The 26769-nt window shown below is 55.8% G+C and overlaps 12 protein-coding genes across 12 annotated transcripts; 5 read left to right on the top strand and 7 right to left on the bottom strand.

Annotated features, from left to right (window-relative positions):
- Positions 1-965: 965 nt before the first annotated feature.
- Positions 966-2265, top strand: DICSQDRAFT_166141 (GroES-like protein; the record flags this gene model as incomplete). Its single annotated transcript, XM_007361663.1, has 5 exons — positions 966-1225; positions 1288-1314; positions 1367-1620; positions 1685-2091; positions 2146-2265. 5 exons carry the CDS (start codon positions 966-968, stop codon positions 2263-2265), a joined length of 1068 nt encoding a protein of 355 aa, XP_007361725.1.
- A 1131-nt stretch (positions 2266-3396) lies between these two features.
- Positions 3397-3649, top strand: DICSQDRAFT_166140 (uncharacterized protein; the record flags this gene model as incomplete). The annotated part of the gene is made up of 2 exons (XM_007361662.1): positions 3397-3531; positions 3596-3649. 2 exons carry the CDS (start codon positions 3397-3399, stop codon positions 3647-3649), a joined length of 189 nt encoding a protein of 62 aa, XP_007361724.1.
- A 1873-nt stretch (positions 3650-5522) lies between these two features.
- DICSQDRAFT_152375 (uncharacterized protein) lies at positions 5523-9732 on the bottom strand. The gene is made up of 12 exons (XM_007361661.1): positions 8973-9732; positions 8831-8901; positions 8174-8768; positions 7877-8113; positions 7672-7827; positions 7460-7615; positions 7377-7404; positions 7163-7305; positions 6410-7097; positions 6269-6353; positions 6165-6215; positions 5523-6106 (listed from the first exon to the last, which is right to left on the bottom strand). The coding sequence occupies exons 1-12, from the start codon at positions 9018-9020 to the stop codon at positions 5845-5847; spliced, it is 2520 nt and encodes an 839-aa protein (XP_007361723.1). The 5' UTR covers positions 9021-9732; the 3' UTR covers positions 5523-5844.
- A 1838-nt stretch (positions 9733-11570) lies between these two features.
- On the bottom strand, positions 11571-12151 carry DICSQDRAFT_152374 (uncharacterized protein). The gene has a single exon (XM_007361660.1). The coding sequence runs from the start codon at positions 11803-11805 to the stop codon at positions 11578-11580; it is 228 nt and encodes a 75-aa protein (XP_007361722.1). The 5' UTR covers positions 11806-12151; the 3' UTR covers positions 11571-11577.
- A 604-nt stretch (positions 12152-12755) lies between these two features.
- Positions 12756-14193, top strand: DICSQDRAFT_132622 (acyl-CoA N-acyltransferase). The gene has a single exon (XM_007361659.1). It carries the CDS (start codon positions 13403-13405, stop codon positions 14048-14050), a length of 648 nt encoding a protein of 215 aa, XP_007361721.1. The 5' UTR covers positions 12756-13402; the 3' UTR covers positions 14051-14193.
- A 293-nt stretch (positions 14194-14486) lies between these two features.
- On the top strand, positions 14487-15687 carry DICSQDRAFT_50776 (HAD hydrolase subfamily IA REG-2-like protein; the record flags this gene model as incomplete). Its single annotated transcript, XM_007361658.1, has 6 exons — positions 14487-14628; positions 14781-14888; positions 14966-15061; positions 15149-15211; positions 15277-15439; positions 15519-15687. 6 exons carry the CDS (start codon positions 14487-14489, stop codon positions 15685-15687), a joined length of 741 nt encoding a protein of 246 aa, XP_007361720.1.
- Positions 15688-15865: 178 nt separating this feature from the next.
- DICSQDRAFT_51095 (uncharacterized protein) lies at positions 15866-16327 on the bottom strand (the record flags this gene model as incomplete). The annotated part of the gene is made up of 3 exons (XM_007361657.1): positions 15866-16025; positions 16077-16216; positions 16280-16327. The coding sequence occupies 3 exons, from the start codon at positions 16325-16327 to the stop codon at positions 15866-15868; spliced, it is 348 nt and encodes a 115-aa protein (XP_007361719.1).
- A 179-nt stretch (positions 16328-16506) lies between these two features.
- Positions 16507-20470, top strand: DICSQDRAFT_78918 (transcription factor). The gene is made up of 17 exons (XM_007361656.1): positions 16507-16570; positions 16661-16670; positions 16732-16801; positions 16866-16926; positions 17012-17293; positions 17373-17448; positions 17510-17664; positions 17740-17881; positions 17932-18256; positions 18318-18482; positions 18536-18646; positions 18705-18780; positions 18840-18934; positions 18983-19298; positions 19365-19391; positions 19445-19884; positions 19956-20470. The coding sequence occupies exons 1-17, from the start codon at positions 16556-16558 to the stop codon at positions 20299-20301; spliced, it is 2712 nt and encodes a 903-aa protein (XP_007361718.1). The 5' UTR covers positions 16507-16555; the 3' UTR covers positions 20302-20470.
- Positions 20471-20629: 159 nt separating this feature from the next.
- On the bottom strand, positions 20630-21040 carry DICSQDRAFT_50924 (uncharacterized protein; the record flags this gene model as incomplete). Its single annotated transcript, XM_007361655.1, has 1 exon — positions 20630-21040. A coding segment is annotated over one exon (411 nt), but the record flags the coding sequence as incomplete, so codon positions are not given.
- Positions 21041-21499: 459 nt separating this feature from the next.
- DICSQDRAFT_36457 (uncharacterized protein) lies at positions 21500-21703 on the bottom strand (the record flags this gene model as incomplete). The annotated part of the gene is made up of 1 exon (XM_007361654.1): positions 21500-21703. A coding segment is annotated over one exon (204 nt), but the record flags the coding sequence as incomplete, so codon positions are not given.
- Positions 21704-21821: 118 nt separating this feature from the next.
- Positions 21822-22049, bottom strand: DICSQDRAFT_26926 (uncharacterized protein; the record flags this gene model as incomplete). The annotated part of the gene is made up of 1 exon (XM_007361653.1): positions 21822-22049. A coding segment is annotated over one exon (228 nt), but the record flags the coding sequence as incomplete, so codon positions are not given.
- Positions 22050-24325: 2276 nt separating this feature from the next.
- Positions 24326-24987, bottom strand: DICSQDRAFT_132620 (uncharacterized protein). Its single transcript, XM_007361652.1, has 4 exons — positions 24792-24987; positions 24547-24737; positions 24406-24492; positions 24326-24343 (listed from the first exon to the last, which is right to left on the bottom strand). Exons 1-2 carry the CDS (start codon positions 24809-24811, stop codon positions 24587-24589), a joined length of 171 nt encoding a protein of 56 aa, XP_007361714.1. The 5' UTR covers positions 24812-24987; the 3' UTR covers positions 24326-24343; positions 24406-24492; positions 24547-24586.
- Positions 24988-26769: the final 1782 nt, after the last annotated feature.

Genomic DNA, 26769 nt, shown 5'->3' with positions numbered 1-26769 from the left:
TGCCGTACATGGAAAAGGCGTTGAGGCGATCGGAGATCTTCATGTAGCGCCCACTGGCAGCTGAACAAGTTGCTCTTCTCTTGACGTGTTCGGCGCAGAGACTTGAAGCCCACCTGCGGATCTGCTCGTATTGTTTCATAGCCTATCATAGACTATCCTGCGCAGCACGATTTTAGGTTGCATCATCAAGTCTTGCAACGCGGACATCACCTTCAACCTCCAGCTGGGAGCTTCAAATTCGGTCATCGGTGTCCTGCCCGAGGTGTTGAACGCTGCCAAATAGCCACTAGGTCGCATTCAGTGTGTGGTGCTCCGGTCATACATTCTTGACGCTCAGGTTAGACCATCGCCCAGTATCCCCTTCACGTTGCATCGGGCTCTTAGGCACAAACCTGAAAGGCTGCCAGCGGTCAAAATCCCCTCCGCCGAGCCATCAGGCCGCGATTGCGGTGACGACGTGCGAAGTCCCCTTGCATTGCTGTAAGTGGGTCTTTCAATGTACCCGACACATTGCACTCAATTGGAGCTTTGCGGGTAGAGTTCACAGCCTCAGGCATCGCATTGATAGGGATCTATGTACCCGAGGCCTCTCGTGATACACTGCAACACCATGCATCTCGGGTGTAATTCTCGGCGGGCAGGCCCTTATGCTAGATACTCAAGGTGCGTGCGCAGTGATAGCTCGTTGAGATGGGCTAGATCATGCACAAGTCAGATCGCTCCAAACCCGCCGTGACAAGGTTTTGCAGACCGGTCGTTGATGGTGTCCTGGATGCACCTTCTCGCACATTCAGATCGCACGAAAGTGAGACCATCGAACGATTCACTTTAGTTGTTTCACCGGCTCATACTATATATACCGCACAATCCAGAAGAGTCCGAGCGTGGCGCTTCCTCAAGGTATAAAGCTGTCCCTCGCAAGCCGTTGCAGCCCGAGCCTTCTTCCCTCAGTTCCCTACGCACGGATGGCTTCCCTCATGCAGAAAGCGCTCATACTCCCCGCGAAGCAAGGCAAGTTCGTCGTCGGGTCCACCATGATTCCCTCTCCCGGCCCACTGGAAGTTCTCGTCCGCGTCGAGTCAGCTGCCCTGAATCCTGTCGAGTGGAAGATCCAGGCCTACGGAGTCTTTGTCTCGACATACCCTGCGGTGCTCGGCACGGACGGTGCGGGGATCGTGGAAGATATTGGCTCCGATGTTACCACGCTTGCGAAAGGCGACAGGATGTGAGTTCAAAAGTTGCGAATGGTACCTACTCGCATATATGCTGAGTGTTCCTGTGATTTAGTTTCTGGCAAGGTTTCTTTGAACCCCAGTACGGCGCATTTCAGTAGTATGCTCTCGTACCGGCGGAGCTCACCGCAAAGGTGGGCACGCAAAGTGACTGGTGTACTACGCTGGTATCTGACATTGAGTTATACCCAGATTCCGTCGGGGTTTTCGTTTGATGAGGTCGCCACACTGCCAGTCGCCATTGCCACAGCGGTTCTAGGCATGTACAACCACCACCCGTCGTCCAAGAGCGCGCACTTCATTCCTCCGTGGGTGGAGTCAGGGCTCACTGCGTATGCTGGGAAGCCTGCTCTTATTATGGGTGGTGCGTCCTCCGTGGGACAGTCCGGTGCGTCGACGCTCCTGCATCCCATGTTGTCGTGATGCACTTCGGTACTGAACTGAGATATCAGTGATTCAGTTGGCGAGACTGGCAAAGTTCTCTCCAATCATCACAACTGCGTCTCCCCGCAACGCACCCTTGCTGACTTCCCTCGGCGCCACCCACGTCCTCGACCGGCACCTCTCTCATTCGGACCTTCTATTCCAGATTGCATCCATCACGGCCGGAACAGCCCTCACTTTTGCGTATGATGCGATCGCGGACCCCGACACCCAGCATGTCGCTTTCGATGCGCTTGCCTCAGGTGGCACTCTCATCATCACTTGGGATAAAGCCATATCGGCCGCAGAACAAATGGCTGACGAAAGCAAGACGATTGTAGAGGTTTTCGCTAGCGTGTACGTGCCCGAGGGTAGAGAGACCGGCGTCGCCATGTTCAAGCATCTGTCAGGCTGGTTAGAGTCCGGGGCGTTGAAAGTATGTCTCCAGCGTCCTCTTGTACTATACCCTGTGTTGACGGCTGCTTCGTAGTCAAACAATGTGGAGGTTCTTCCTGGAGGTCTTTCAGCCATTCCTGCTGGGCTGGAGCGCGTCAGGAAGGGCCTGAATGCGACGAAGCTCGTCGTACATCCTCAGGAAACGACAGGCTGACTCGTACGAGGGCTATGTAATACCAAACTGGTATTTACCATCGAGGGGTAGGCACTCCTGGACGATGTAGGGATGCAGGGTCAGCTTTAGTACGAGTAATAGCACACTTCTGTGGAATGTGATACCGTTTCAAACCAGATCCGACTGCTTCTCGGGAGCGCGAGTGTATTCGGCATACTTACTACTAGTGGCGGCACGGTTTCCGAAACTAGCCGGTGTGCGTCTAACACACTACAGGGCTGAGCTGCACTTCGCGTTAGTCATGTCAATTCTTCATCGGCCTTGCGCAGAAAGCATTCCGACCTCTACTCAAAATGCATAATTTGGTAGGCATCAATGCGCATCAATGTACGATATTGACTTTTATGGCCTCCCGATAGGGATGTGTTGTCCACCTCCAAAGCGAATCCAGAGCATTACATACTGACTAGAGCCTAGAGGTCCACCGCTGTCATTTATCTCACTGTCGCGATCGTCCACACGGGTACAAGGACACCACGCTTACGCTGGATCTTGGGTAATACTCTCGAGTTTTGACCCGCGCGCTTCTCCTGCAATAAATTCCACACCAAGTCGGAGCCTATACAACAACGCAGCGAACCGACGTCCACAAAGTGAAGCATATCTTGAGTTCGATGTCTTCTACGATTCAATTGGCCTGATGTTGATGCATATGAAGAACACTGGAAGTATGGGCACTTGTTGACTTGACCTGCGAAGGCGACTCCGTCACAGCCATGGTACGTAATCCCGTTATCAGATACCGTCTACGTAGGTGGGGTGCCAGGCTAAATGGACGTTGTTCTGCGAAGCCTAGCCGGAGATTACCAAGATCCCCCATGAGAATAATGATGTGTATGAAGTTGTTTCGCTCGCGAGTAAAGAGCAAGACGACTTGTGCTCGGTTCTAGGTGCTCACTGTGAACGTTTGAACCTCCGCGTATCTACACTCGAGCTCGGAGATCACCGGCGCTTATCACAGCAGGTGGGATTTTTCGAGGTACATACCACGACACGCATTGATCTCACGCCGACACCGCAGACCCATTCGGCTTGCACAACACAGTGTTGTATGTTGTTGGACTAAAGCCATGATGTTTGTATCGTGGATCATCAGGACGTTTTCTCAACATGCTCAGTTCTCCTTGTGACACTGTCATCAAGGTGGTCTTCTTTGGTATTCTCATGGAGATCTTCGATGTTACCGCCAACGCTCACAGTAGAGATGAAGAAACTGTCGACAAGGCCGTCCAGGGGAAGGATGGAGTGAGCATCGCCACTCTCTGTGATTTACCCTGACCTCAATCTGACGTGGCTTCCTGCAACCTAGCCTCTTCAGAAGTCTACCAAAGATGTAGATCGCCTCCCTGGAAGACGCCTATAAACTTGATGTCACTGCTCGCCAGGTTCAAATATCTTGGATCATCTTCAATTACGGCAACTTCGCGCTGTTTGTAGAAAGCTATAGCTAGGAAAACTTTGGGTGTTCCAATGTGACCGTCGACTTCGACTTCGATGGGGCTTCCTTGAACGCTTCTAGTCTCTACTGTAATGTCTTCTCTCATATGCGACATGAACACACAAGGAGCACTGGTACGTAACGTCTTCTCTGATGTCATGTGACTAGTGTTCCTCTTGTTGACGAATACAGTGTACAAGCGTCGGTCAGGCTTCGAGACCGAGCACTTGGTCCAAGTGACGGCATGGAATGGTCGAGGTCTCCCGCATGCCTCCCTCTCGACACCTACGTACGTGCTCGACATACACGTACTTCTCGGCAATTTCATCAGGCGACGATATCACTCTTCTCCATTTTTTTCACCAAAATGCGGACGCCGCGAGCACCTTCTAACCTGTCTTCGCCGGAGAAGCCGACATGACGTCGCGTTCAATTAACGGATCTACATCTGGCGTCTCACACTACTCCCACCGTGTCCCGTTCGGCCAGCTCTACATCATGGTTCTCTTCCTTCCTAATGAGCTTCTCATCGCTGTCATCGCCTACGTCGCTGTCTCCGTCTCTGTGGGCATACACCCGTCCAAGCATTCTCAGGCTACTCGTTAGCGGTAACCTTGACGATTCCCGTCCCCCGCGTTCTGTGGAGTGATGCGCCCGCTCTCGGTGACTTCCTAACGAACGGAGCGGACCCAAGCAACCCCTGACCGGCTCCTCCCTTTTCCTAGGCCTTCTGCCCGGGGTGGTCTCAGCTGCCCCCTTCTCGTGAACCCGCACGAAGCTCACCTCTCCACCGCCACGTTTCAGATCCACGCGGGACCTCCCTGCAAATGCAAAAGCGATCAGCCCGCTCGCATCTCCACGACCTGGTCGCCAAAGCGGGCCTGCAGACGACACACAGCGCTGCCGCCGAGGCACACGAACGAGCCACGAAGGACGGCGAGATCCCCGTAAGTGTTTGGCACATGGGGGACTGCGAGAAGCCTGCAGCTGCCGGCATCCCTCTCGGCCGCTTCCCCAGGTCAGCCGGCCACGTCGGGCGCGGGAAAGCGCGGGCGACGTTGGCCTCTATTTGATATCCATCCGTGCTTCGTCGCCCGTGCTTTTCCGGGCCATACTGTCGCAGCGTATGGTAATTGCCTGTGCTTCCGCGGCGCGTTAGAGTTCTAACTACATATGTCAAGATGGTGATTGCCGGGAAGCCTCTGTCCATGTGCAGTGTCTCGCTAAGTGGTCTCTCAATGGTGTTGCCGTTCTACCGCAGTTCGGGATTGACCTTCATCATTCTGATGCGGCAATACATGACACTATCTATGTACTTCTCTCGGACGGACGCTCAGCATAGCTTTCTACGACCATATGTATCTGTTCAGTCGCTCTCCTGAGCACACTTGGACCTACAAGATCCCGCGATCCAGTTGTGCGCAGCGTTGAATGTGCGCATGGACCAGACCACTGTTCTCCATGATTTGGACTGGATGGGATCTGTAGATCAGTGAGGCATGCGGCCGCGATGATTTGGGCACTACTAGTATTCTAGGACACGGGATGCAGCGGCCGTACCACAAGGTGCTCTCCTCGGAGGCTCACAAGCTCTTCGACGACGTCAGACGAGAAGCGTCGATTACGCTACAGACGAAGATGGATTACGGTGTACGTGATTAAAGGTCGCTAAGCACCAGTGCCAATTGAGCAACCCGCTGGAAAACCAGTAATATTAAGCATGAAAATGGGTGATGCACGGCCGATATGCACGTCGGAAATAAGGAGCTACACTGAAATACTGCAGAACGGCGGACAGAAGGCAAGTAAATAAACATGGTATATATGTTAAGAAAAGATAACGCGATGACTACGGACAGATGCGATGGTGGAAAGCAATTCAGCATATGACATGTCAGTATGGAGAGAGGAGCGACGACAGAGCGAGCGACAGGGCAGGAACGACGAGCAGCAGGAGTCAAAGAAGCCCATTAGTACATACAACATACAGAAGTCCGATTTCGATCTAACTGCGCAGAGAGCTCTTGATGGTTGGGGTGCGGAGAAGCGATTCGGTTTGCTGGCGCGTGCATGGGAAAACTACGAGAAATTGCTTGCGAAAGGGCGGAAATGGCAGCCGACTAGCGGCCGGACATGCGAGGGGGATGCGGACGATGATGGTATAGGCCGCCGCCGCCTGAAGGCTGGTGGTGAGTGCCAGGAACGAAGAGCGCACCACGGTTGTGTTGACTCCGCTCCTTACGACGTAGATGGGTTGGTGGAGGGAAAGGTTCAGGGAGCCCCTGATTAGGACCGTCCGAGTGATAGATCTTGGGGCGCCACGCCTCTTTCTCGTCCATAATGCAGGAGTTTTTGAACTTCTCGACGAGTGACTCCTTACCCCTGGACAGGAGTGTAAAATGTTAGATATTCTGATCGTAGCGAGTGAAACTAGACTTACTGGTACGTCGCGTAGCACATCTGCAGGGTCTTCTCGCTGGAATACATATTCCTGACAGCACAACGTTGATGTCACGTTGTCGCTCCCGTTCACAAGGTACGTACCACTTGACACCTATCTGCGTCTTGGCGAACTGCAGGAGATCTTGCACGGTAATGAAGTTGACGAACGCATAACCGACATTACATCCTAATGCCTCGTGTCAAGCCCGCGGCAGCATGATAGACACCGTGTCGATTACGCACCATTCTGGAAGTCCATGCGGAGATACATGAAGTCGATGCGCCGGGGGCATACCCTGTCAATGAAATTCTTGAGGTCCCTATCGGTCATCTTGTTCGGGATATTCTTGATCATAACAGTTGTCCGCGTGTCGATCCCGCTCTCGATTGCTTGGATGTCAAGGACATTCTTCGCCCCAGGAGCGCGTGGTCCTCCCAGCGAATTGTCAAACCCGTCATTACTAGACGCGGTCTGGGTTGGCTCGTGGTGTCCGTTGGTGTGGGACGTCGTGCGATCACCGGGTCCGGCTGCGAGTGGCTGCTGACCCATCCTCACGGACGTGCCACTGATCGATGCGACTGGTTGTGCATGTGCATATACTGGGGGCCGGGGGACTGATGGGAGATAGTAGTCGACTTGGCGTGGATGAGCGCCAGTGTACGTCCAGTTCAAACCTTCGACTTCGGGGCCGTACATCCCCACGTCGTGACCATATACCGGATAAGGGTATGAATGAGCGGGATACATGGAAGGAACCTGGACTTGCAGGGGATGACCGTAGCCATAAGGAGGCTCTGCGTACGGATAAGCAGGGCCAGGGGTCATGTATCCGCCTCCAGGCGGTTGCATCCCGACGTTGCTTGCGAAGTTCTCGGCGCTCGCACTGATACTACGGGGACGGAGGGACGCGGCGTGAGAGGAGTCTAAACCCTGCATGGCAGGGACGCCGTGGCCGTCAGACCTGGAGTAACTTCGAGGGAACATAGTAGCGATACCTTGCCAATGGCGTCGAAGAAGAGGTCATTCGAGGAGCGGCGTCCATGGTCTTGGGAAATGTCCTTAGTCTTATTCAGTTTCCGCGCCGCATCCGGGGTGCCCACGCCTTCACTGACGCTCATGCTCCGAGGACGCGAACGACCTACAGCGGGTCGCGAACAGGGAGATGAGTTACCCACGCTCTGATGTCGGATGAAGTAGAGTACGACTAACCTTCCATATCACGCTGCAGCTCGCTCTCCTGCTGAGCAACGTATCAGAAAGTGTTCGACCATCAGGACGGCAGGCAATCTTACCATACTGCGGGCAGCGCCTTGCATCAGCCGAACAGGGTGGGTCAAAACGTCCTTGTTGGAAACGAGGGTAAGGCGGGCACCGAAAATCGTCCGATTGTTGAGTGCCTTATATGCACTCGCGGCGTCTCTGCAATCATGATAGTCCACATGGAAAGTCTACAAGAGATGCGTGAGAACTTTTGGGAGTAACATAACCACGGACCGCCGCTAACCTGATCGTGAGGGTCGGTTCCCGCACCGTCAAAAGATGCTAGCTCTCCGAAAGATGCCAGCAAATTCTGCACGTCTCTTGGAGCAACGGACCGCGCTTCCACCGTGACGAAAAAAGAGCCGTCCAGTTCAGCCAGGAATTCGGACTTCCCCGTGAGCTAAACGAGGAGTCAGTGGTGGCGATCTCGAGTAGCGCGACTTTCCTACCCTTTCCACATCAGCAGGAGATACAAACGCAGCTGACAAACGGGCATCGCCAAGCGTTGGTATTTGATTGGCTGAGATCTGCCGCAGAGCCCGCGTCGCGTCCCTGGAGTCGTAAAACGCCAAAATCACAACGCCATGGGGGTATTGGAAACGGGCGAGGATGCCTTTGATGTCCCCGATCCCAGAAAAAGCTTCACGCAGAACGGTAGCCGACGCTGTCGATGACACGTTGCGAATCTGCAACAATCCAGACGTCGTTCAATGCGCGTATACGAGGATTTCGAAGGCTGCACATACAAGAACCAGACGCGTAGGCTTATCGGACGTCGCTTCACCGATTTCCAAGTCGAAGACAGGCGCCTCGTCCAAACCGACCACTACGCAAGTCCGTTCATCTCTGGGAGTTATATCGACGCTAGCGAGTCCGGTCGCCAAAGTGGACACATCCTGTGCGGCGCTCGGGGTTTGGACTTTACCCGTACCGTCGTCAGAGGAAAGGGACTGAGAGCGGGCACTGGTTGGGGTGAGGTAACCGACATCATGCGCAGCAGTCGTCGGCGTGGTCATGTATGTCTTGGAGCCGGCGGAATATGAGGGATGGATCAGGGTATAAGTGTGATCACGGTCGGTGGAACTGGCCCAGCGCGACGGAGAATGAGGATCTGGGGGAGTGAAGGGGGTATCGTTGGAGGTTCCGTTGAAAGACGAGGACGGCGTCAGCGGAGGCGTGAGAAGGGAGGGCGGGCGGCGAGCAAGATGTGAAGGGCCGTCCTTTTTAGTCGGCGAGGAAGACGGTGAAGACGCCAGGTCTAGAGGACGAAGGTGGGGGCGGTGTCTGGCAGAGCCCTGGAGAGGAAGAGAAGGCGACAGAGAACCGTAATGATGGGGAAGCCTGTGCGATGCGTCAACAGATCAAATCGAGCCAGAGCGCGCGCATATAGGAGGTTAGCTGACCAGAGGTTTGGCAAGGAAGGAGTGGAATGGAGGCGGGGGGGCACCGAGGGCCTTTTGTCGATGAAGAGGGACTGAATGTATGACGGGCGTTAGTGTAACGTGTGAAGATGATGGATTGCTGAGCAAACGAGGCGGTACGAACATCTTCCGGCTGATGAGTGGTAGGGAATGGTACAGCGTGCAGATCCATGAGCGGGTGGAGGGAACGAGGGCAAGGAGGAAGCAATAGTCGACGATGATGGGCAGGGAGGATGGAGGGGCGACGCGTGCGAAGATAGGCAAAGGGGGCAGCCGAATAAGCCTGCAGCGGTCGGAGCAGCAGATGGCAGAGCAAGAGCAGACAAGAGGAGGATGACGCGGCCAAGAACGACTGGTAGCGCGAGATCAAGAGGCTGGGGGCCGGGCGCAGCAGCGGCGCGTTTTATATCACGGAGAGGTGCTTCTGAGCGGACGACGGAGCTGCATGGCAGAACGAGAGCCACGACAGAAGTCAGACGAAGAGTTCGGACGTCTCCTCCACGCCGGTACCCCCAGCAGATGCAGTCGAAGCCCACGAGGGAAGCCGCCTCGAGCGCGAGCGAGCGACTCGGAGTGGCAAGCGGTGAGGGCATCGACGGCCGGGGACATGCATGGCGAGCAGCTCGCGGATCCTGACGCGACCGGAACGAGTTCAGGCAGAAACCGCGCTCGCCCGCTCTTCGCGCGCCCTGCCATATGGGCTGCACATCGGACGTCACCGCTCCCAGCATGGCAGACCCCCTTCCGCTCCCTATCCAGACACCCGAGGCGCCCATGTCCGCTCCCAGGTCCACGGCTGTCTGCTCTGGCTCTGGCGGTGTTCTCCGGTGACAGCAACCCCTGCACGTTCTCGGCCGTCGACCTTGCCCATACCGATCTTAACGGACAACCCCTCCTCCAGCCAGCCAGCCATGTCCCAGCGCCATTCTCCATGGCAAACAGCATTCACCATCACGGCCCAGCGTTCCACCCTGTCTAATACAGGTGACTGCGATCGCATCGCAGACGATACATCCGCGGAGCCTGCAGCCTCCCACCGGCGATTTGGGCAGCGGGAGCTGCAAATTGTTGCAACGGACAGCATTCAAACACATCAGCGTCAGAGCCAGAGCCCAAGGCTTACACGAACATACCCAGCCACTGGGGGCCTATTCATAGCCAGCCGTCAGATTCATGACAGGAAACACAAGCGAGCGTCAGACCGTCGACAGGAGGAATACATCGCTCGGAACCATCCCCAACGAAGCGGCCTGGCACAATTTCCCACGCCACGAACGAAGCCTTCCAATTCCGTGCAGTCCTCCACATCTTTGGCCGCCCTCTGCACACCTCGGAAAGCTGCTTTTCGACGCGTGTTCCTACCCGGCGTTGAAGCCTCTGTGCGATGTGCCTTTTCGCCAGCGGTGCGCCGTGGTCACCGCGAACGTTCAAGGGCTCTGGTTCGCGGACTTACTCAATTCAGTCTCAGCGCGTCCACGCCGTGCCATGCGGTTCTCGATCGATCCGCGCACCCAGTTCTTACAGCACTCTCTGGATCTGACGTCGGCTCACGTCGTCCATTCTTCAAGGAGACTTGTTTCCTTCTACATCCTCGGCGGGAATGCCAGTGGCGGCCCGCCGCTTCTTCTGCGCCGCATCTCAAATGCGACCCGAATTCACGCTGTGTCACGGCCTATGTCTCCAACGAGGGCTTCTAGACAGACAGTTTGTGATCGGTGTCTACCTGCCCCTCGATTTCCCCTCTGTTCGCAACGAAATAGTACAGAGTGCTCTGCGTCCTCCGTCGCATGCAACGTGTCTCGCATCCACCCTCCCACGTCTCGACAGGGGCATGTGTGGTACGTAGAACCTGCCGCAAACGGTAAGAATTCTCCGGCATACCTTTGCTTTCATTGTCCCGAACGATCTTACAGATCTGCCCTAGCACACGCCGCATACAGGTGACGACCGCCGCGACTGCCAAGCCCTTGCTCCAGACGATAGTCCCGCCGACGGCAGATATAGGAAAGCGACTCCCTAAAACCAAGCCGCAATAGACCCTGAGTACGTATGTTCTTGTCCGCAAGTCAACCCCGATAGAATGCATGCCGTCTAGCCCTTGGAACCTTGCGCGTGCCAAACTTCCCCAGAGCCTGGGCCTGAAAAATTGTCTGGACAATCCGTGGCACTAGGCTCAGAGCAAGAGTCAACGCCTCTTCCAGCTGCCTGCGAGTCTGGCCCCTGGGCGTGTCATGCAACACCACTCGATCGTCCGTCGGGCGCCCCACCCTCGTCTTCGATACCGCTTGCGCAACTCTACGTACAAAGGATGCAACTACTTCATAAGTTTTGACAGCACCATGGCGACCACCCGGTTAGCGTGCGACCCCTCGTGGCCACGCTCTCGTTCTCATTCAAGTAAGCAACCGACTTCCTCGACGCCTCCCCCGGGCGGCAAGCTGCCCCTCCCAAGATCCAAGCCCCCGGATCTCATCTATAGCGCGCCCACTCGTCAATCAGCCTGTCTTCCCCTCGCTCAGGCTCGTCCGCCGTCGGCAAGACGCCTGCCAGTATAGCGAGAGGCACGGGATCTACTTTCCCTTTCGGTAGTCGGCAGGCCCCCTCACCCCCCCCCGCGCGCTGTACCCGCGCAAGGGTCGTGATACCCTCGCTCGTCCTCATCGCCGCTCAGGGTTACCCCCGGAACTGCAAGTCAGATTGACTGTGAGGGGCACGCATGCAGGGCGATGTCATGGATGGCCGATGGTGCAACCGGAGGTCGCAAGGTTTGCTGCGGCGCCACCACGCCCATCGCTCTCAGCACCGTGCCCGTTCGCATGGACGTCATGGGGCATTGAGTTACGTGCACGGGCGTGGCCCAACGTGAAAATTCCCCCCGTTGCAGGCTCACGAAGCTTACTGGCGCCGACGTTCATTCTGCGCGATATAGGATCGCGCGTGGACACTCTTCGCGCCATACAACTTGTTTCGCTTTACCCATGATACCGTCTGCCGAGGACCATCGGTCAAGTCTGCGCTTCTACCTTCAACGTGGCCTCACAAAAGCACCGCCACCATGTTTCATCAACCGCTTCCGAAGATGGCAAATTGAAACATATCCGAGACAACATGTCGATTCATTTCGCGGTTCTCGCCCCATGCATATGGCTGGACGGAGATGCAGCCGAGTCGGGACAGGTTCTGCGGCTTTCCCGCTTGTGAGAGTCCCAGGCATGAACGGTGCCATCAAGCTCCATGCCTTGTTCATTGGCGTCGATAATGTGATGTTCGGCGCTGCTTATGATGAAAATGAATCACTATGCCTAGCCCCATCATGCTGTGGCGAGGACATCGTACCACGAGTGATTTTTCCTGAAACAAGTGTTCCGCAGCCCCTTGGTTGCATTTGGCTGCGCCGCCGCTCAGCGACCTAGCGTTCGGGTTGGTAGTCGCAACAACGGGGAAGAAAGGCCGCAGGAGAGCGCGGAGGCGCGGATGGTCCACAAGCTGTGCTTTTTATCACGGATCGTCAGCAGAGCTTCACTCTAACGCGTCCTTGCTGACAGATCTGCTTGGACGTTCCATGTAACGCTGGAAGACGGTATTGAGTGCTGGAGCGCTCAAGGGCTTTCAGACGCCCGTTCCGATGTATCATGATGCACATCTGATCATGCTCGGGCGCGTCGACGGTGAGGGTTGTGACATATTGTTTTCTTGGGTCATGCATTAGCCGCTGTTCTGACTATCGTGTTCTGAATGCGAGTGTGCTGTTCTGACTCCTGACTCTATTGACAGCGGGACCGGATGACCGCAGTCAGTCACGCCAAGTCATCTAAGAGTACGACTGACCGGTAACCATGACACCAGCCCCCATACAAAGTCGCGCTCGACAGCGAGTACCACCTCCTCGGAATCGCAACTTCGGACTGCCATCGTCAATAGGTGAGTATCTGCCAGTAGCCAGGCGACCTCCACCTACGTACTAATCAGTAAAACCGACAATCTCTGAGTACTGAAAAGTCTTAAATGGCGCCTCCCGCCAACTTGCGCTCTGCATCCTGCGGTGCTCCGGCGTCGGTTCTCCTTCAAATCCGGTAGAGAGCATCCATGGCTACCCGAAATCCTGTATCAGAGCTCTGGTGGCTTGTGGACGCTTTGTGCACGTGGTGTCGGTGACACAATCCAACCTCTTAAACGAGTCCTAGAGGTCTTGCGCGCTACTGGGTGGCGGTGCGTAGACGCCTCGCCCCAAGTCGCCTAGCCCAGGCGGCTCCTAAGTTCCCTTACAAGGCAGCTCTTAGAGCTCTGAAAGGTCTTACTCGGCACTCTAAGACCTGTGCAGGTTTTTCTGATGCTAGTAGCTAACGGACCGCCAACTGACAAATGTCGTCGATTCATCCTCTAGGACGCCGAACAGTTAACACGTTCGCGGAGTTCGGATTCACCGTAACGGCTTGTGACTTATCTGAATCTGTGTCGCCCATCAGGTTCATCGCTCGTCGATACCACGCACACCTCCTCGGCGACAACTCGCGCCCACGACCGCAGCCTAAGCCTTCACTGAAGAACGCCATCATGACGGACCCCAACTTCTATATCGAGTCTCCCCGCCTGTACCTGTCATACTTCCAGCCAGCCCTCGACACGCACTGCGACTTCCTCGTCGAGCTCTGGAACTCCCCCGAGTTCATCCGCGACGCGACCGGCGGCGCAGGCACGTCCATCAAGGACCGCGAGGCCGCCCGCACGCGCCTCGCGACCTTCGCCGCCGCCCACGAGCGCAACGGCTACGGGATCTTCCTCGTCAGCCTCAAGCCGGCCGACGCCGCCCCCGCAGACGCGGACGCAGACGCGGACGCAGACGTGCCGTTCCAGGAGAAGCTCCCGCGGGCGAAGCTGATCGGGACGGTGTCGCTCCTGCGCGGGACGAGCCCGACGGCGTACAAGGCGCCGGACCTCGGGTTCGCGATCCTCCCGGAGGAGATGCGGAAGGGGTACGCCAGGGAGGCGGCGCAGACGCTCCTGGCGTGGGCGAAGCGCGAGCGCGGGTTGGACGTCGCGCTGGGGTTCACGGGCCCCAAGAACGCGGGCTCGAATGAGCTTTTCAGGAGCCTTGGGTTTCAGGACTGCGGTGTTCACACGCTCGTTGAGTTTGGGGGAGATGAAGCTGCTGTGTGGGTCTCGCCGGGTGCGGACACTGATTTGTCGGTGTACGGGATTTGAGGCGTGGAGGATCCAGGGAATTGTGGGGATGCGTGTTTTACGTGAGTATACCTATGGACTTCATCCAACATGTACTATCGTATCATACTATGCACGAATTTGTTGGGGTTTTAGTTGAGTTGCAAGCTGAACAATGGTCAAACATCACACCGCGGCAGGACGTCGTGTGAAAGGGACGTACTTCTCAGCTGGACTCATTGCTTGGTCTTGTCTGAGATTCGCGACTGTTGAGGGCTAGATTGAATGCATGAGGTTTAAGACCTCCCTGTCATCTGCAGCCGCGTCCTGACGACCAAGAAATGGTGGTGTGTAATCCCGGTCCGGTTGGCCGAAACTACGCACTGTGTAACTCTGGGTCGGCCGTCGCCGATCACAGGGTTCTTGCCGACCTCCGCGACTCCAAGCACTCCGACCACCGAGCGAACTTGTTAACCCCATGGCTATCCGACTTGTAACGTTTGACGCACTGCACACGATCATTACTCCCCGTCTCCCCATCTACGTCCAGTACTCACAGACGTTCGAGCCATACCTGGGTGTGCTCGATCCTGACGCGCTCAAACGCTCTTTCAACACCGGTACATACAGCATGATGTTCGCAGTCTCCTCGTGCTGGCCTCGCTGAAATCTTCGCCGATGTATACCCCTGTCGTTCACCTTGCGCACATCGCTATCCGACCGTCTCGCTTCGATCTCTCCCAACGAAACGCGGATGCCATCTTATTCGAAGCTCTCAAGCAGGTGCAGCACGAACAACCCGTGTATCGTGGCGGAGCAGAAGAGTGGTGGGGAGATGTGATCAGGAGAACCGCGATAGGTGCGGGGGCGGACGCGCAAGGTGCGTGCAACGCCTCGTGCCACACACTGCACACACGGTTCAAAGAGCGCATGATGACAAGGTCTGGGTCTCTTCAGCGGTCGATGGTTCTGTTGGCGAGATCGTCCCGCGGCTGCTAAAGCGCTTCAGCTCAAGGGAGGGGTACAAGCTCTTCGATGATACACTTCCCACATGTACGTGCGCTACCACCGCTTCGTCCCAGCCACCTTGGGACCTTTGAACTCTAACTTTATCGATGCCGGCATGCTTACTGTATGCAGTTCAGCGGCTTAGACAGCTCAACGTCCGCATCGGAGTCATCAGCAACACAGATGCGCGAATGAGTAAGTTCGCGAGCGAGCAGCCTGGGACGCCCCCGGATGTTGATAACGGCCTCGTGTGCACACAGGAGCTGTGATTGAAGACCTCGGCGTCATGCATTTCCTCGACACCCTGCTTCTAAGCGAAGAGGAGGGCATCGAGAAGCCCTCGTGCGAGATATTCCAACGCGCTTGCGAGCGTCTAAGTGCCAAGCCTGAGGAAACGATGCATGTCGGGGACGAGCTAGACTGGTGCGTAGCGCCTCCAGTCTCTCGGAGATTGATACCTGCTGGGAACATGACGTCCTAATCCCCGGGTCCTTGCCACTAGTGACTACCAGGGCGCGAAGGCATGCGGGCTGCAGGCCCTGCTTGTGCGAAGGCCTGGGCCGGAAGGCGAAGAGGAGCGAAAGGAAGCCGAAGAGATTTTGACTGGCGTCCAGGTTATCCCGGGCTTGCTTTCCGTGTTGGACCGGGTGCAAGGTCATGCGACACGGTGAAGTGGGATGATAGCGTGCGAGAGCTGTTGCGATTAAGAGGGCAATAATACAATAAGTGTAACATTCCTGTAGGCCAAATGACGATGCCCCACACAGGCCACATGAAAGATTGTTGACCCCAGTCGGGAGATATAGAGTGGTTGAAGGGCCATGCACCAAGTGCCATGTGGTGGTGGGATCAAATTCTGTCCACAGTCTTCTCCACGAACTGTCTGACATCGGTCACCTTCTCGCCGATTTTGAGGTTAGTCCAACGGATGACTCGAGGGTCGTGTCGCATGATGGTGTTCAAGCCACGCAATGTCGTTGGCGAGGCATCGAACTGCATGGTCCAGTAGCTGCAACAGTATCAGGTCTGCTGCTGCTGACACGAACGGATTGTTACGCACTCGCCAATAGTGTGATACTGCTTATTTCTCCGCATGCGTTGGGGAAGAGTGCATGTGCCCCATGAGTCAAGTTTGCGCACGACACCACCCTCCTTCAAGACATGCGACGCAACGCGGGTAACGAGATCCTTGATGTGTTTCTATATGCATTGCGTTTGACGTCAGCTGGGGTCCTCATAGTCAAGCGTGAAGAGGATGCGGACATATTCAGGGTAGTGCGCAGCGATGCATACGAGCTGGTAGAAAGGCATGGTGATGGCGAGCCCGATGGACGTGCTGTGGACGACAGCGAGCTGAGGGAAATGCAACGTGGGAAAGCTGGATCTACTGGCCATTCCACGTGGCCGAGAAAAGCAAGTGCGGTCTGCCAGCGCTGCCAGGCCCCGAATTACAGCTGTCCAAACCTCCCACCTATTCTCAATCATCTACCCCGTCTCCTGCCTTGCGTCTAGCTTATCCGGTCTATCTAGCCCTCAACCATGGCCTTGAAAGCGGTGAGCGTCTTGCGCATACTGGCGGGCGCCATTCACGATCTCTGTGACTGATCTTAGGCTCTCGGAAACGCACCGTGGGTCAAATATTAGATTGTGAAATGTATGGAATCCATCCCTCATGTCTCTGTCGCTCTGTGTCCTGAACATCATCGAGTAACCAGCCGTGATCTCCGGTGACTCCCTCGTCTTGCGCGGAACCCCAGGGCCTCAGGGCCAGATCCCAAAGGAGCGGTACGTGCTCGTGTGTCCCGTTACTATCGGTCGTGTGCGAGAGATCCTGACGCGCGCTCCTTAGCGTACTGCACCTCGCTGATATCCAAGCACCGCGCATGGGCACATCGACGCGCGAGGACGAGGTGGGTTCCATGTCCAAATCCCTGAGCGCGCGACTCACTCGGACCCTGCCTGCCCACGCTCGTGTACCGCACGCGTGTAACTCAGGACTGGGCATTCGAGTCACGCGAATTCCTGCGCGCTCTCGCAGTAGGGAAGCCTATCACGTTCACATCCACGCACTCTCTGCCGCCCAGCGACGACGTCCCGCGCGACATCGGAACGGCGGAGATTAACGGGGTCGACCTCGCGTCCGAACTACTCAAGAATGGCTGGGCGAAGCTAAAGGAGCTCAAGCGCGAGCCCACTGAAGAGGATGTCCGCAAGAAAGAGCTTGAGGCCGAGGCGCGTTCCGCTGGAAAAGGGGTATGGAATCCGCATGGCCCTAAGGTGCGTAGGTGCAACGTCTTGCGCGAGAGGGCACGAGCGCTTGTGCTGGAATGTGGGTTTGACGTTTCACCGGATACAGGCGCACGCGACACACTACACGATGCCCTCGGACTCGCAAGGCTTCATCACTGAATGGAAGGGTCAGCAGATTGACGGTGAATTCAAACTCGTCGCGCGTGTTCGTGTGCCCCTGTTAACTGGACAAATGTTGGTCAGGTCTCGTCGAGCAAGTCAAAGATGGCTCAACTCTGCGCGTCCGTCTCCTCATGCCTGATGGCGACCACCAGTTCGTCAACATCGCTCTCGCTGGTGTCCGATGCTCTCGCGTCGCGAGTAAGTCAGGCGAAACGACGGAGCCATGGGGAGAGGAGGTGCGTTGCATCACGGCACATAACACATCTTCGTGGGACATCTTTCTGCAAGAGCTAATCTGTCGTATGTCGCAGGCAAAATTCTTCACGGAGTCCCGTCTATTGCAGCGATACGTCCGCGTGCAGCTGCTATCTCTTCCTAATGCTACCGCTACTCCATTCCAAGCGGGTGCTAATGCAGCAGCGCCACCACCAGCGTCGATCTTCATTGGCTCTGGTAAGTTTCTCTGATCCCAGTCTCACCACTGCACTACAACAGCTTTCCAGTTCTGCATCCCGCCGGGAACGTCGCAGAGCATCTCGTCGCCAACGGCCTGGCACGCGTCGTCGATTGGCACGCCGGTATGCTCGCGAGCAGCGGTGGCATGGAGCGCCTCCGTGCCGCCGAAAAGACCGCGAAGGAAAAGCGCGCGTGCCTATACGCAAATGCTCCCGCCCCATCTGCGAAGTCGAACGGGACAGCAATCAACGGCAACACGCGGCAGTTCGACGCGACCGTCGTACGCGTATGGAGCGCCGATCAGATCTCCGTCGTCGACCGCGAGAGCGGCAAGGAGAGGCGGTTGCAGCTGAGCTCGACGCGTGGGCCGAAGTCGGTGGTCATTCCTATACTCTTGATCATGATCGCTGATATCCTCGCCCTTCGCCGATAGACTCTCGGATCCGAAGCAGGCATTCTACGCGCAGGAAGCCCGTGAGTTCCTGCGGAAGCGTCTGATCGGCAAGCACGTCAAGGTCCACATCGACTTTATCCGTCCCCGCGAGGGCGAGTTTGAGGAGCGCGAGTGCGCAACGATTCGTTACGGCGGGAACAATTCGTTAGTCGCATCGTGGTTGCTGCGTGGAGTCGGAGCTGAGGCGATGGATGTAGGAACATTGCTGAGCAGCTCATCGAGAAGGGTCTCGCGAGCGCCGTCCGGCATAAACGTGATGATGAGGACCGTTCACCGGACTACGACAAGCTGATGGCGGCAGAGCAGGCGTAAGTATGAGTATGATTATGTTGCAGGCAATGACTCACTTTTGCTCCGAATTCTCAGAGCAGCAGCAGAAGGTCGCGGAATTCACTCCGGCAAGGAGCAGCCGGCCCCGAAGGCACCACTCAACATCTCCGAAGTACACCGGTTATCTGATGATTTTGCCTCCTCCGTTTGCTCACGAGACGAGTTACATAGTCTGCGCACCGTGCAACAACATTTGTCAACGGTTTCAAGCGGCTGGGTCGCATCCCTGCGGTTGTCGAATACGTCGCTGCGGGATCCCGCTTCAAGTACGTCAACAAATCGACACCTGTTCCCCGTTGCTGATTTCTCTACAGGATCTTCCTGCCCAAGGACAACCAAGTACTGACGCTGGTCCTAAGCGGGGTGCGTGCACCTCGCACTGCCCGCAACTCATCGGAAGCCAGCGAGCCATACGGCCCGGAGGCATCTGAGTTTGCGACTCGCCGATACATGCAGCGTGACGTCGAAATCGAGATTAATGACGCAGACAAGTCTGGCGGGTTCATCGGAGCGCTGTACCTGAATAAGACGGAGAATGCTGCGATCGCGCTGGTCAAGGAGGGCCTCGCTACTGTCCACGGGTACTCGGCCGAGAACCTGTCGTGGGCGCAGCAGCTGTACGACGCAGAGGTAAGTTTGACAGTGGGCATGTACCTGTGTGGTGGTAGGAGCTTATTGCGTCATCTCTGGTTCCAGGCCGAAGCGAAGAGTGCGAAGCGCAATGTAGGTCGTTTCCGCTGCTGATCGGGATTTGTGAACTAAGGCCGGTCGTGCAGATTTGGAAGGACTACGACGAACAGGCTGAGCAGGTCGTCGAAGCGCCCCAGGAAGAAGCCAACGGCGCGCTCAAGACCGAGTACATCGACGTCATCATCAGCGACGTCCGCATCAAGCCCTCGTTCGGGTTCTCGGTCCAGATCCTGAACACCGAGGGCATTGCGTCCCTCGAGAAGCTCATGCGCGACTTCTCGCTCCACCACAAGACGGTCGCTTCTACGGCAGGCTTCACGCCCAGGGGTGGCGACCTCGTCTCTGCCAAATTTTCCGACGGCCAGTGGTATCGTGCAAAGGTCCGCCGTGCGTCGCCTATCAAGAAGGAGGCCGAGGTCACGTTCATCGACTACGGCAACCAGGACACCATCGGCTTCGCAGATATCAGGCCCCTCGACCCTAAATTCCGCTCCCTTCCCGGTCAGGCGCATGACGCACGCCTCAGGTGTGTTCTTCTCGTCTTCCCCCGTCTCTTCGGGTCTCGCAGCGCACAGTCTGAGACCGTACCTCATCCAGTTTCGTGAAATTCGTTTCACCCGAGAGCGAGTATTACGACGAGGCCATCGGCCGCTTCCGGGCTCTTTGCGAGGGCCGCAAGCTCATCGCCAACGTCGACCAGAAGGATGGCCAACTGCTTCACCTCCGCCTCATCGACCCCAACGATCCCCCTTCTCCGAATGACCTCTACAACTCTATCAACGTCGAGCTTGTCCGCGAGGGCTATGCAACCGTTGACAAGAAGGGCTGCAGGTACCTCTCCGCGTACCCGGGCATGGTCAAGAAGCTCCAGGAGGCGATCTCCATCGCGAAGCGCGACCGCGCCGGCATGTTTGAGTTCGGCGACGTCGAGGAGGATGACTAGGTGTCAAGCGTACCGCTAGGGGAGCACGTACTGTCGTCCCCTCCACATATTGTATGGGTACACGGGAGGTTTGGTTTAGGAAATGTACAGCGTGTTGTTGTACGAGGCCGCTGTTGTAGCTAACAGCCCACACCGCTCACTTACATTAATTATTCTGGCCGTCAAGTATTGCACCAATCGCCATGATCTGTATCGTTTGTGCGGTGAGCAACTTCCAACCATCTGGATTCAGGTAAATTAACCGATATAGAGCAATGTAACAAGAGTACTGTAGATCTAAGCAAGCAAAGCTGTGGTATGATATAATGATAGAGTGGTGAGGGCATGGCTAAAGTAACACTTCATGATACGTCACATTCTTCGTCGTCCTCTGCCAAGGGTGCAAGCGGACCCTCGCGTGGCTGCGATGTCGGATGCGCGACAACGCCGTGTACAGCTGCCCGTGCGAAAACACCGGTCGCGTTAGATCGACCCCGACGACGTCCAATGTGAGGCCCTGGCAGCTGTTGAACGTCGTCGCATACGCAGGCGCGAGCGGGAACTGCCTGCGCACGAGCGTGTGCCCAGACTGCAGCACCGCGCTGAACGGGATACGCGAGATCAGCACATCCTCCGAGTCCATCGACCCCACACCCCCGACCCCGCGTAGGATGCGCACTGTGACGATCTTCTTCCCGATATGCACTACGACGACGCGCGTGTTCTTCACCAGCCCCCTATCCGGCGCAAAGTTGCACAGGAGCCGGTACACGCCGTGCACCTTCAACTCCAGGTTGTGCGCTGGGATACCGGGGATTGAGTCGCGTTCTGCCTGCTCAAGGAGCAGTGCGGGCGCTGTGTCATCGACGTCTTCTGGGTCTTGCAAGGAGTCCGCGGCGTAAAAGGTCCGAGTATATCCCTCGATCTTTGCTAGAATCTCCGCATTGTACGCGTCTACTTGGCTGTTCGTAGGCGCGAGGATCGCCCTCGCGAGGCAGAGCGCAGGATCTCGGAGAACCTCCTCGGGGTACACGAACTCGATGAGCGAGCTGCGGTTATGCACGCGCTGGAGGAGGTCCAGCGGCACCTGCGGGCCTGCCCCCTCCCCGATAAGGTCGACAAACTCGGCGTATGGCAGGTCTTCGGCGTTGCGGATCGGCCGCTGGAGACGGAACGTTGTGAACTCGCTCCATAAGGGGGATGAGCGGATCGACGCGTCCACGACCTGGCGGCGGGTGCCTTGGGGCACGACGGGGCACGTCTGGCGGAAGTCTCCCAACAGAACAACGATCTTGCCACCGAAGGGGAGGTCGTTGCGCATGACGCGCCTGCAGGTCTCCTCGACGCAGTCCAGGACGGCGCTCTTGGCCATGGGGGCTTCGTCCCAGATAATGGCGGACGCTTCGCGGATGAGCTCGCCTCGTGGGTCGTGGGGTTCTATTGGTGAGACGAGTGCTTCGTTGTCGTTGCCTATAGGCACCTACATGCGCGATTTCAGGGTGAGTTGGGAAGCGCACACGCTGAATGACGACAATACCTGCCTTGAACACCGAGTGGGTAGTCTTCCCACCGGGATATAATTGCGCAGCAAACGCAGAGGTCGCGGTAGGCAGAACAATATGTCCTTCGGAACGTAGCTTGTTGCATATCGTGTTCACCAAGAATGTCTTCCCTCTCCCTGCCTTCCCATCCACAAATGCACACAGCGGCCGCTTGTGCGTGACTGCGTCCATGATCTCCTTGTATATCCCATACTGCTCCTGATTCAGCTTCGACACGGCCGTCGCGCTCCTCGCTGCAAGCATGTCCAGCTGCCCCTCCCACTTCTCCAGCTCCATCTCGACCTCCCGGCTGTGGAACGCGGGCTGCGGCAGCCCATAGTGCGCGAGCGACTTACCGTGCTCCTCCAGCGCGGAATTGAGCTCCTGCAACGCGTCGTTCACTCCTAGGTTCACGTTGTCGTGCTTGAGGATGAAGTCGTGCGCGAGCGCATCCTGGAACGTGTTCCATACCGTGATCGGAGACGCGACGTGGTCATTCACGAGCAGATGCACGAGGAAGAGCCGGAGCTGGTGAGGCGACTTGAGAGTCTGGACGGCTTCGGTGAGGGCATGCTCCGCTTTGTGGCCGTCGCTGAGGATGAGTGCAGGTTTGCGAGAGGGGCCAGCAACGCTGTTGCTGATGCTCGTAATCTTCGCGCGGGGTCCTTCTGAGAGAGCGGTCGTTGCAATGGCATAGTCCGACGCATCTTTGAAAGGGTGTGCCCTTTGAGAAAGAACTGCATAGGGAAGTATCGCAAGCGGTTTAGAAAAGAGTTGTCAGATGCCGCGCGCGAGTGGCTTACATGAGTGTAGAAGGCTGGTATGTGCAGTCCTCGCAGCTCTGGTCTGGTGTCCCTTTGCTAGCGCATTTCTCCACATGTATCTGCTGCTGATCCAACCGACTTTTGTAGGGGATGGAGAGTGGTTCGAATGAGAGAACTGCTCAAACGCGCGCTTGTACTTCGTGTGCTACGTTGGCCTCCTGGCGCTTGCCACACCCCTACCTGCTACTTGCCAGTTCGAACTTCTAAACAATACTTAGATGGCGATCTTCTGGCTGCTCTAGCGTACGGACGAGCTACTTTGCATCCTAGACTTCGCCTCTTTGCTCCAGGTGCTGTCCTCCGAGTTGTCGGTGCATCATCCATTCTGGGTCGTACTGACAAGCCTGAGGGACTGATGTATGCCCCGTCAAGGAATGTGGGAAAAACCTAGCAGGTAGACTGGAGTGGCCACTGGCTCGAGCTAATACTAACTTCAGCGGAGGTGTATAGGCAAAAGATCGCGTGCTCACAATGGCAAGCACCTCACTATGAGGTATTCAAACCTCGCAAGCCTGATTCGACTGATGCGTTGTGCGTAGACACCCTGGCCTTATACGGTCCTGCAAAATCATAGTCACGCTCTGTCCGTCGTACACTAGATGCGCACTTCATGTTAAACAGTTCTAGGAGATAGCGACATGGCTTGGTCACAGCAAATGGTTGATGAGGTCCACACTGAACTTTTCCAGTCTGATTGCTCGGCATTCATCCTCACCAGAAGTACGACGTCTTCACTTCAGCGCAAACTCTTAAGACACACGTATTGAGGTTCCATCACATCTACCGCGGGTGCGTTTAAATCTCAGGCGAGCACCTTGAGCGCTCTATCTGTCTCGAATGAGGCGAACGAACATCTCACAGATAGTTGATCACGTACAGGTACGTGGTCCACATCGCGCGAGTGGAACGGAGACACAGCCTTCGCAACCAACTGACCCGAGAAGACTATGTGCAGATCGTATATGACCCTCACTAGCGAAAGCCGGAAAGTCGTGCACCGCGCGTCGTCTGGTACACGCCTTATACTGTGCGCTCATTCGAGCAGTACCCTCACTATCTTTGTTGCCGCTGAAATTCCCTCTCTTCTCGCCATGTTTCCTTCTCAAATGAACGATGAGGTGAGTACCCTCCGTGCTCAAGTGTGTCTAGACCTGATGTCCCTGATTATAGGGAATGGCCATGTCAGGCACTGTGCTCATGATCTCAGTGGTCCTCGAAGGGGTATTCCTTTTAACATTCCTGACGATCCATAGTATCGGAGCGCGGATCTTTTTTCGGTGTATCTCTGTTTCGGAACGTCTGCGCAAGCCGAGTGCCTTCCCATTCCTTGCAGGCACAGCGATGCTTCTCCTCGCGTTCGCCGTAAGTGAACTACGATCCTAGTCCTCTCGACGCATGCTCATCATTCGAGTATCATTCGTCAGCACTTCTTCCTCAGTGTATACGTCAGCTGCAACAGATATTCTGGTGAAGTTGAGCAAGGGAGGACGCCTTTGTGGTATGTCTCGGTCAGCAACGCGAAGTTTGTTATCTACGTGTCTCAAACATTGCTGGGAGATGGATTCATGGTAGAATCTTCAGGTGCGAATGAAACGGGCCGTACTGATAGAAAATAATAGGTCTACCGATTATATGTCGTCTGGGGGCGGCGTTGGCCTGTCTTAGTCTTCCCGGCCATATTGCTCATTTGTGACATCTGTAAGTCGTCTTCTGTAGGGCAGCCGAGTCTCGCCTCGGACTGACTTCGTATACTCCGATAGTGCTAGGATACTCCTTGCCTTGGCTACCCATGGTACCCACCCCTGACTTCTTTGCCACGTCAGTGTTCACGAATGTCCTCTGTACAGGTGCGTGACCCGATTTACTTCTGTGATCCAGAAGTTGATCGTAATTAACCGTAGTACTCATACTGTGGCGGGTTCTACAACTAACATTCGGACCTCACTCCAGTCCCGTCATACAGAGGGTCATAGAGGGGATCGTCCAGTCGGCTGCCGTATACTCCGCAGCTTCAATAGCACTTGTCATCATGGTACTCAAGAGTCCAGATGTTGGATATGTAGTTTGTTTGAATGTCTTTCCCGCACTTATCGTGAGTCCCGCGAATTCTGTCTGACAGTTTGTTGTCGATCTAAGCTTGCGGCAGGGCCTGGTCTTCTCCTTCATCGTAGTTCGGACTGGGCTGAAGTCGAGGGACGATGACGCCTCGAATGACTCTAGGACAATGCAATCTCAACGTATGACAACCTCGACGTCGCCGCCGTCCACGATCCACCACGAACAATCTCCATGGCACACCCCGTTCGTGAATGATCCCACAGTTCCCGGAGATCGACTAGTCGCCCATCCAGGGGCCACAGGGACTGAATCCATAGTGCCAGGCCAATATAACGTGGTTTCTCCCGCATTTCCATTTTACATGGCGGTAGCACCGAATGCTGAGGTGAGTATTCATGCTGCCGTTTGATCTGTCGTCCGAGAGTGATCATGCGTCAGATGTGACCTGACATTTTGCGACATGACAGCAATCATGACAGCAATCAAAAGGTGAAAGTGGACGGTGCAGAACACGGCCCGGGGCGATTGTTAGGTGGTAATGCAAGGTCTTCCAAAAAAGTAATACGTCGGATCATTGACATGACTATAATTCAATGGTGGGAAATGGGGCGGTCAAGCAATGCAGGTGGATAGATATGACAGTACGCCTGTTGAACTGCAAGACAAGACTGTCGTACCTGCCATGACGTGCATCCGTGGCTCACCCTCCAAAAATGTCCACCTGAAGCAGTAGGATCATACCGTGTTGCGGACTGATACCTTTGCTGCGGCTCTCGAGTAAGTACGGTGCTTCTCGGCCTTCTTTCCCATACGAGAATGGTGTTTGCTGGCCCCCCTCAGCAAGCCTATGTGAGAAGGGAGTAGGGGGTCATCGCCACTTTGCATGGTCACGTCCGTACCGCACCTAGCTCTTAAGGCCCTCCATGGCGGACCTTCGCGACTTGCGGGAGCGGGCCGGATCCAGCCTCATCCTGACCTCGCACAGCAGACCTACGCTTCGATCTGATCAGTGTGCCATTCCACACTCACATCTGTTCACACGACACGCCACAGCGCACGCTTCAGAGAGCTCCAGTCTACTCCGGTGCAGAGTAAAGAGACTGACCAGCGCAATGCGTTGTGTTGCCTAAGTCGGTCATATAATCTCGTGAGGTTTCGGGCGATGTCTACTCTAACATCCTCAGAAAGCTACATTGTATTTGCATTCCGATGCATACTACAGGATAACTCTACCTCTCGCCCATGACACCCCTCATCCAAACCTAATCATGCACAGCTGGAAGAAGACAAGGGCGCAGCCCGAGCATAGAAACCACTCGCAGGCTGATAGGGACGTCTGCAAGGGCTCTTACATGACAGTCCTAACAGCCCGACCCCCCCCCCCCCCCAAACGCATCTGGTGCCCTGTCAGCCACGCACTCCCATCTCGCTGGCTTGATGTTGACTTCTACGACTTTGTTGTCCCGTTTGACCAACGATGAGGCCTTGAGGTGTGTGCTCAGTTGACTTACTCTCCGCTGTCTTCGTCGGATGTTCAAGCGCTCATCATTCATCATAGAGGATGGATTCCTGGGCCATTTCCCTTCTAATTTCCGTCATTCTTGAAGGAATTTTCGTTGCCTTATTCCTGATGACATACTTCCTTGGTTCATGGACGCTTCTACTGCATGCGCCCTCGAGAGGATCACGGAGAGGGAATGTCACCTTGTTTGTGGCCGGGACAGCGATGTTCCTGTTGGCGTTTGCGGTAAGTAACCCGGACAGTCATAGGATCTCTCCTTCTGACTTGCTCACAACACAACTTAACAGCATTTCGCTCTCAATCTACACATCATGTTTGATATAAATCCAGCGAATGTCGAAGATAGAAATATGCCATTGTGGTATGGTACCATCGGCAAAGCGAAGTTTGTCATCTATGTTACGCAAACGATCATTGGCGACAGCTTCATGGTGAGCTTACGCCCAGCCTTTTGAGGTGGCGCGCTCACACAGTATCTGTTATAGGTCTACCGCCTATACATCGTATGGGATAGATGGTGGCAGGCCTTAGTCTTTCCGGGGAT

The sequence above is a fragment of the Dichomitus squalens genome (assembly GCF_000275845.1).
Source record: "Dichomitus squalens LYAD-421 SS1 unplaced genomic scaffold DICSQscaffold_3, whole genome shotgun sequence".
NCBI lineage: Eukaryota > Fungi > Basidiomycota > Agaricomycetes > Polyporales > Polyporaceae > Dichomitus > Dichomitus squalens.
The sequence above is the reverse complement of the archived record's forward strand: the minus strand, read 5'-3'. Positions and strand labels throughout refer to the sequence as shown.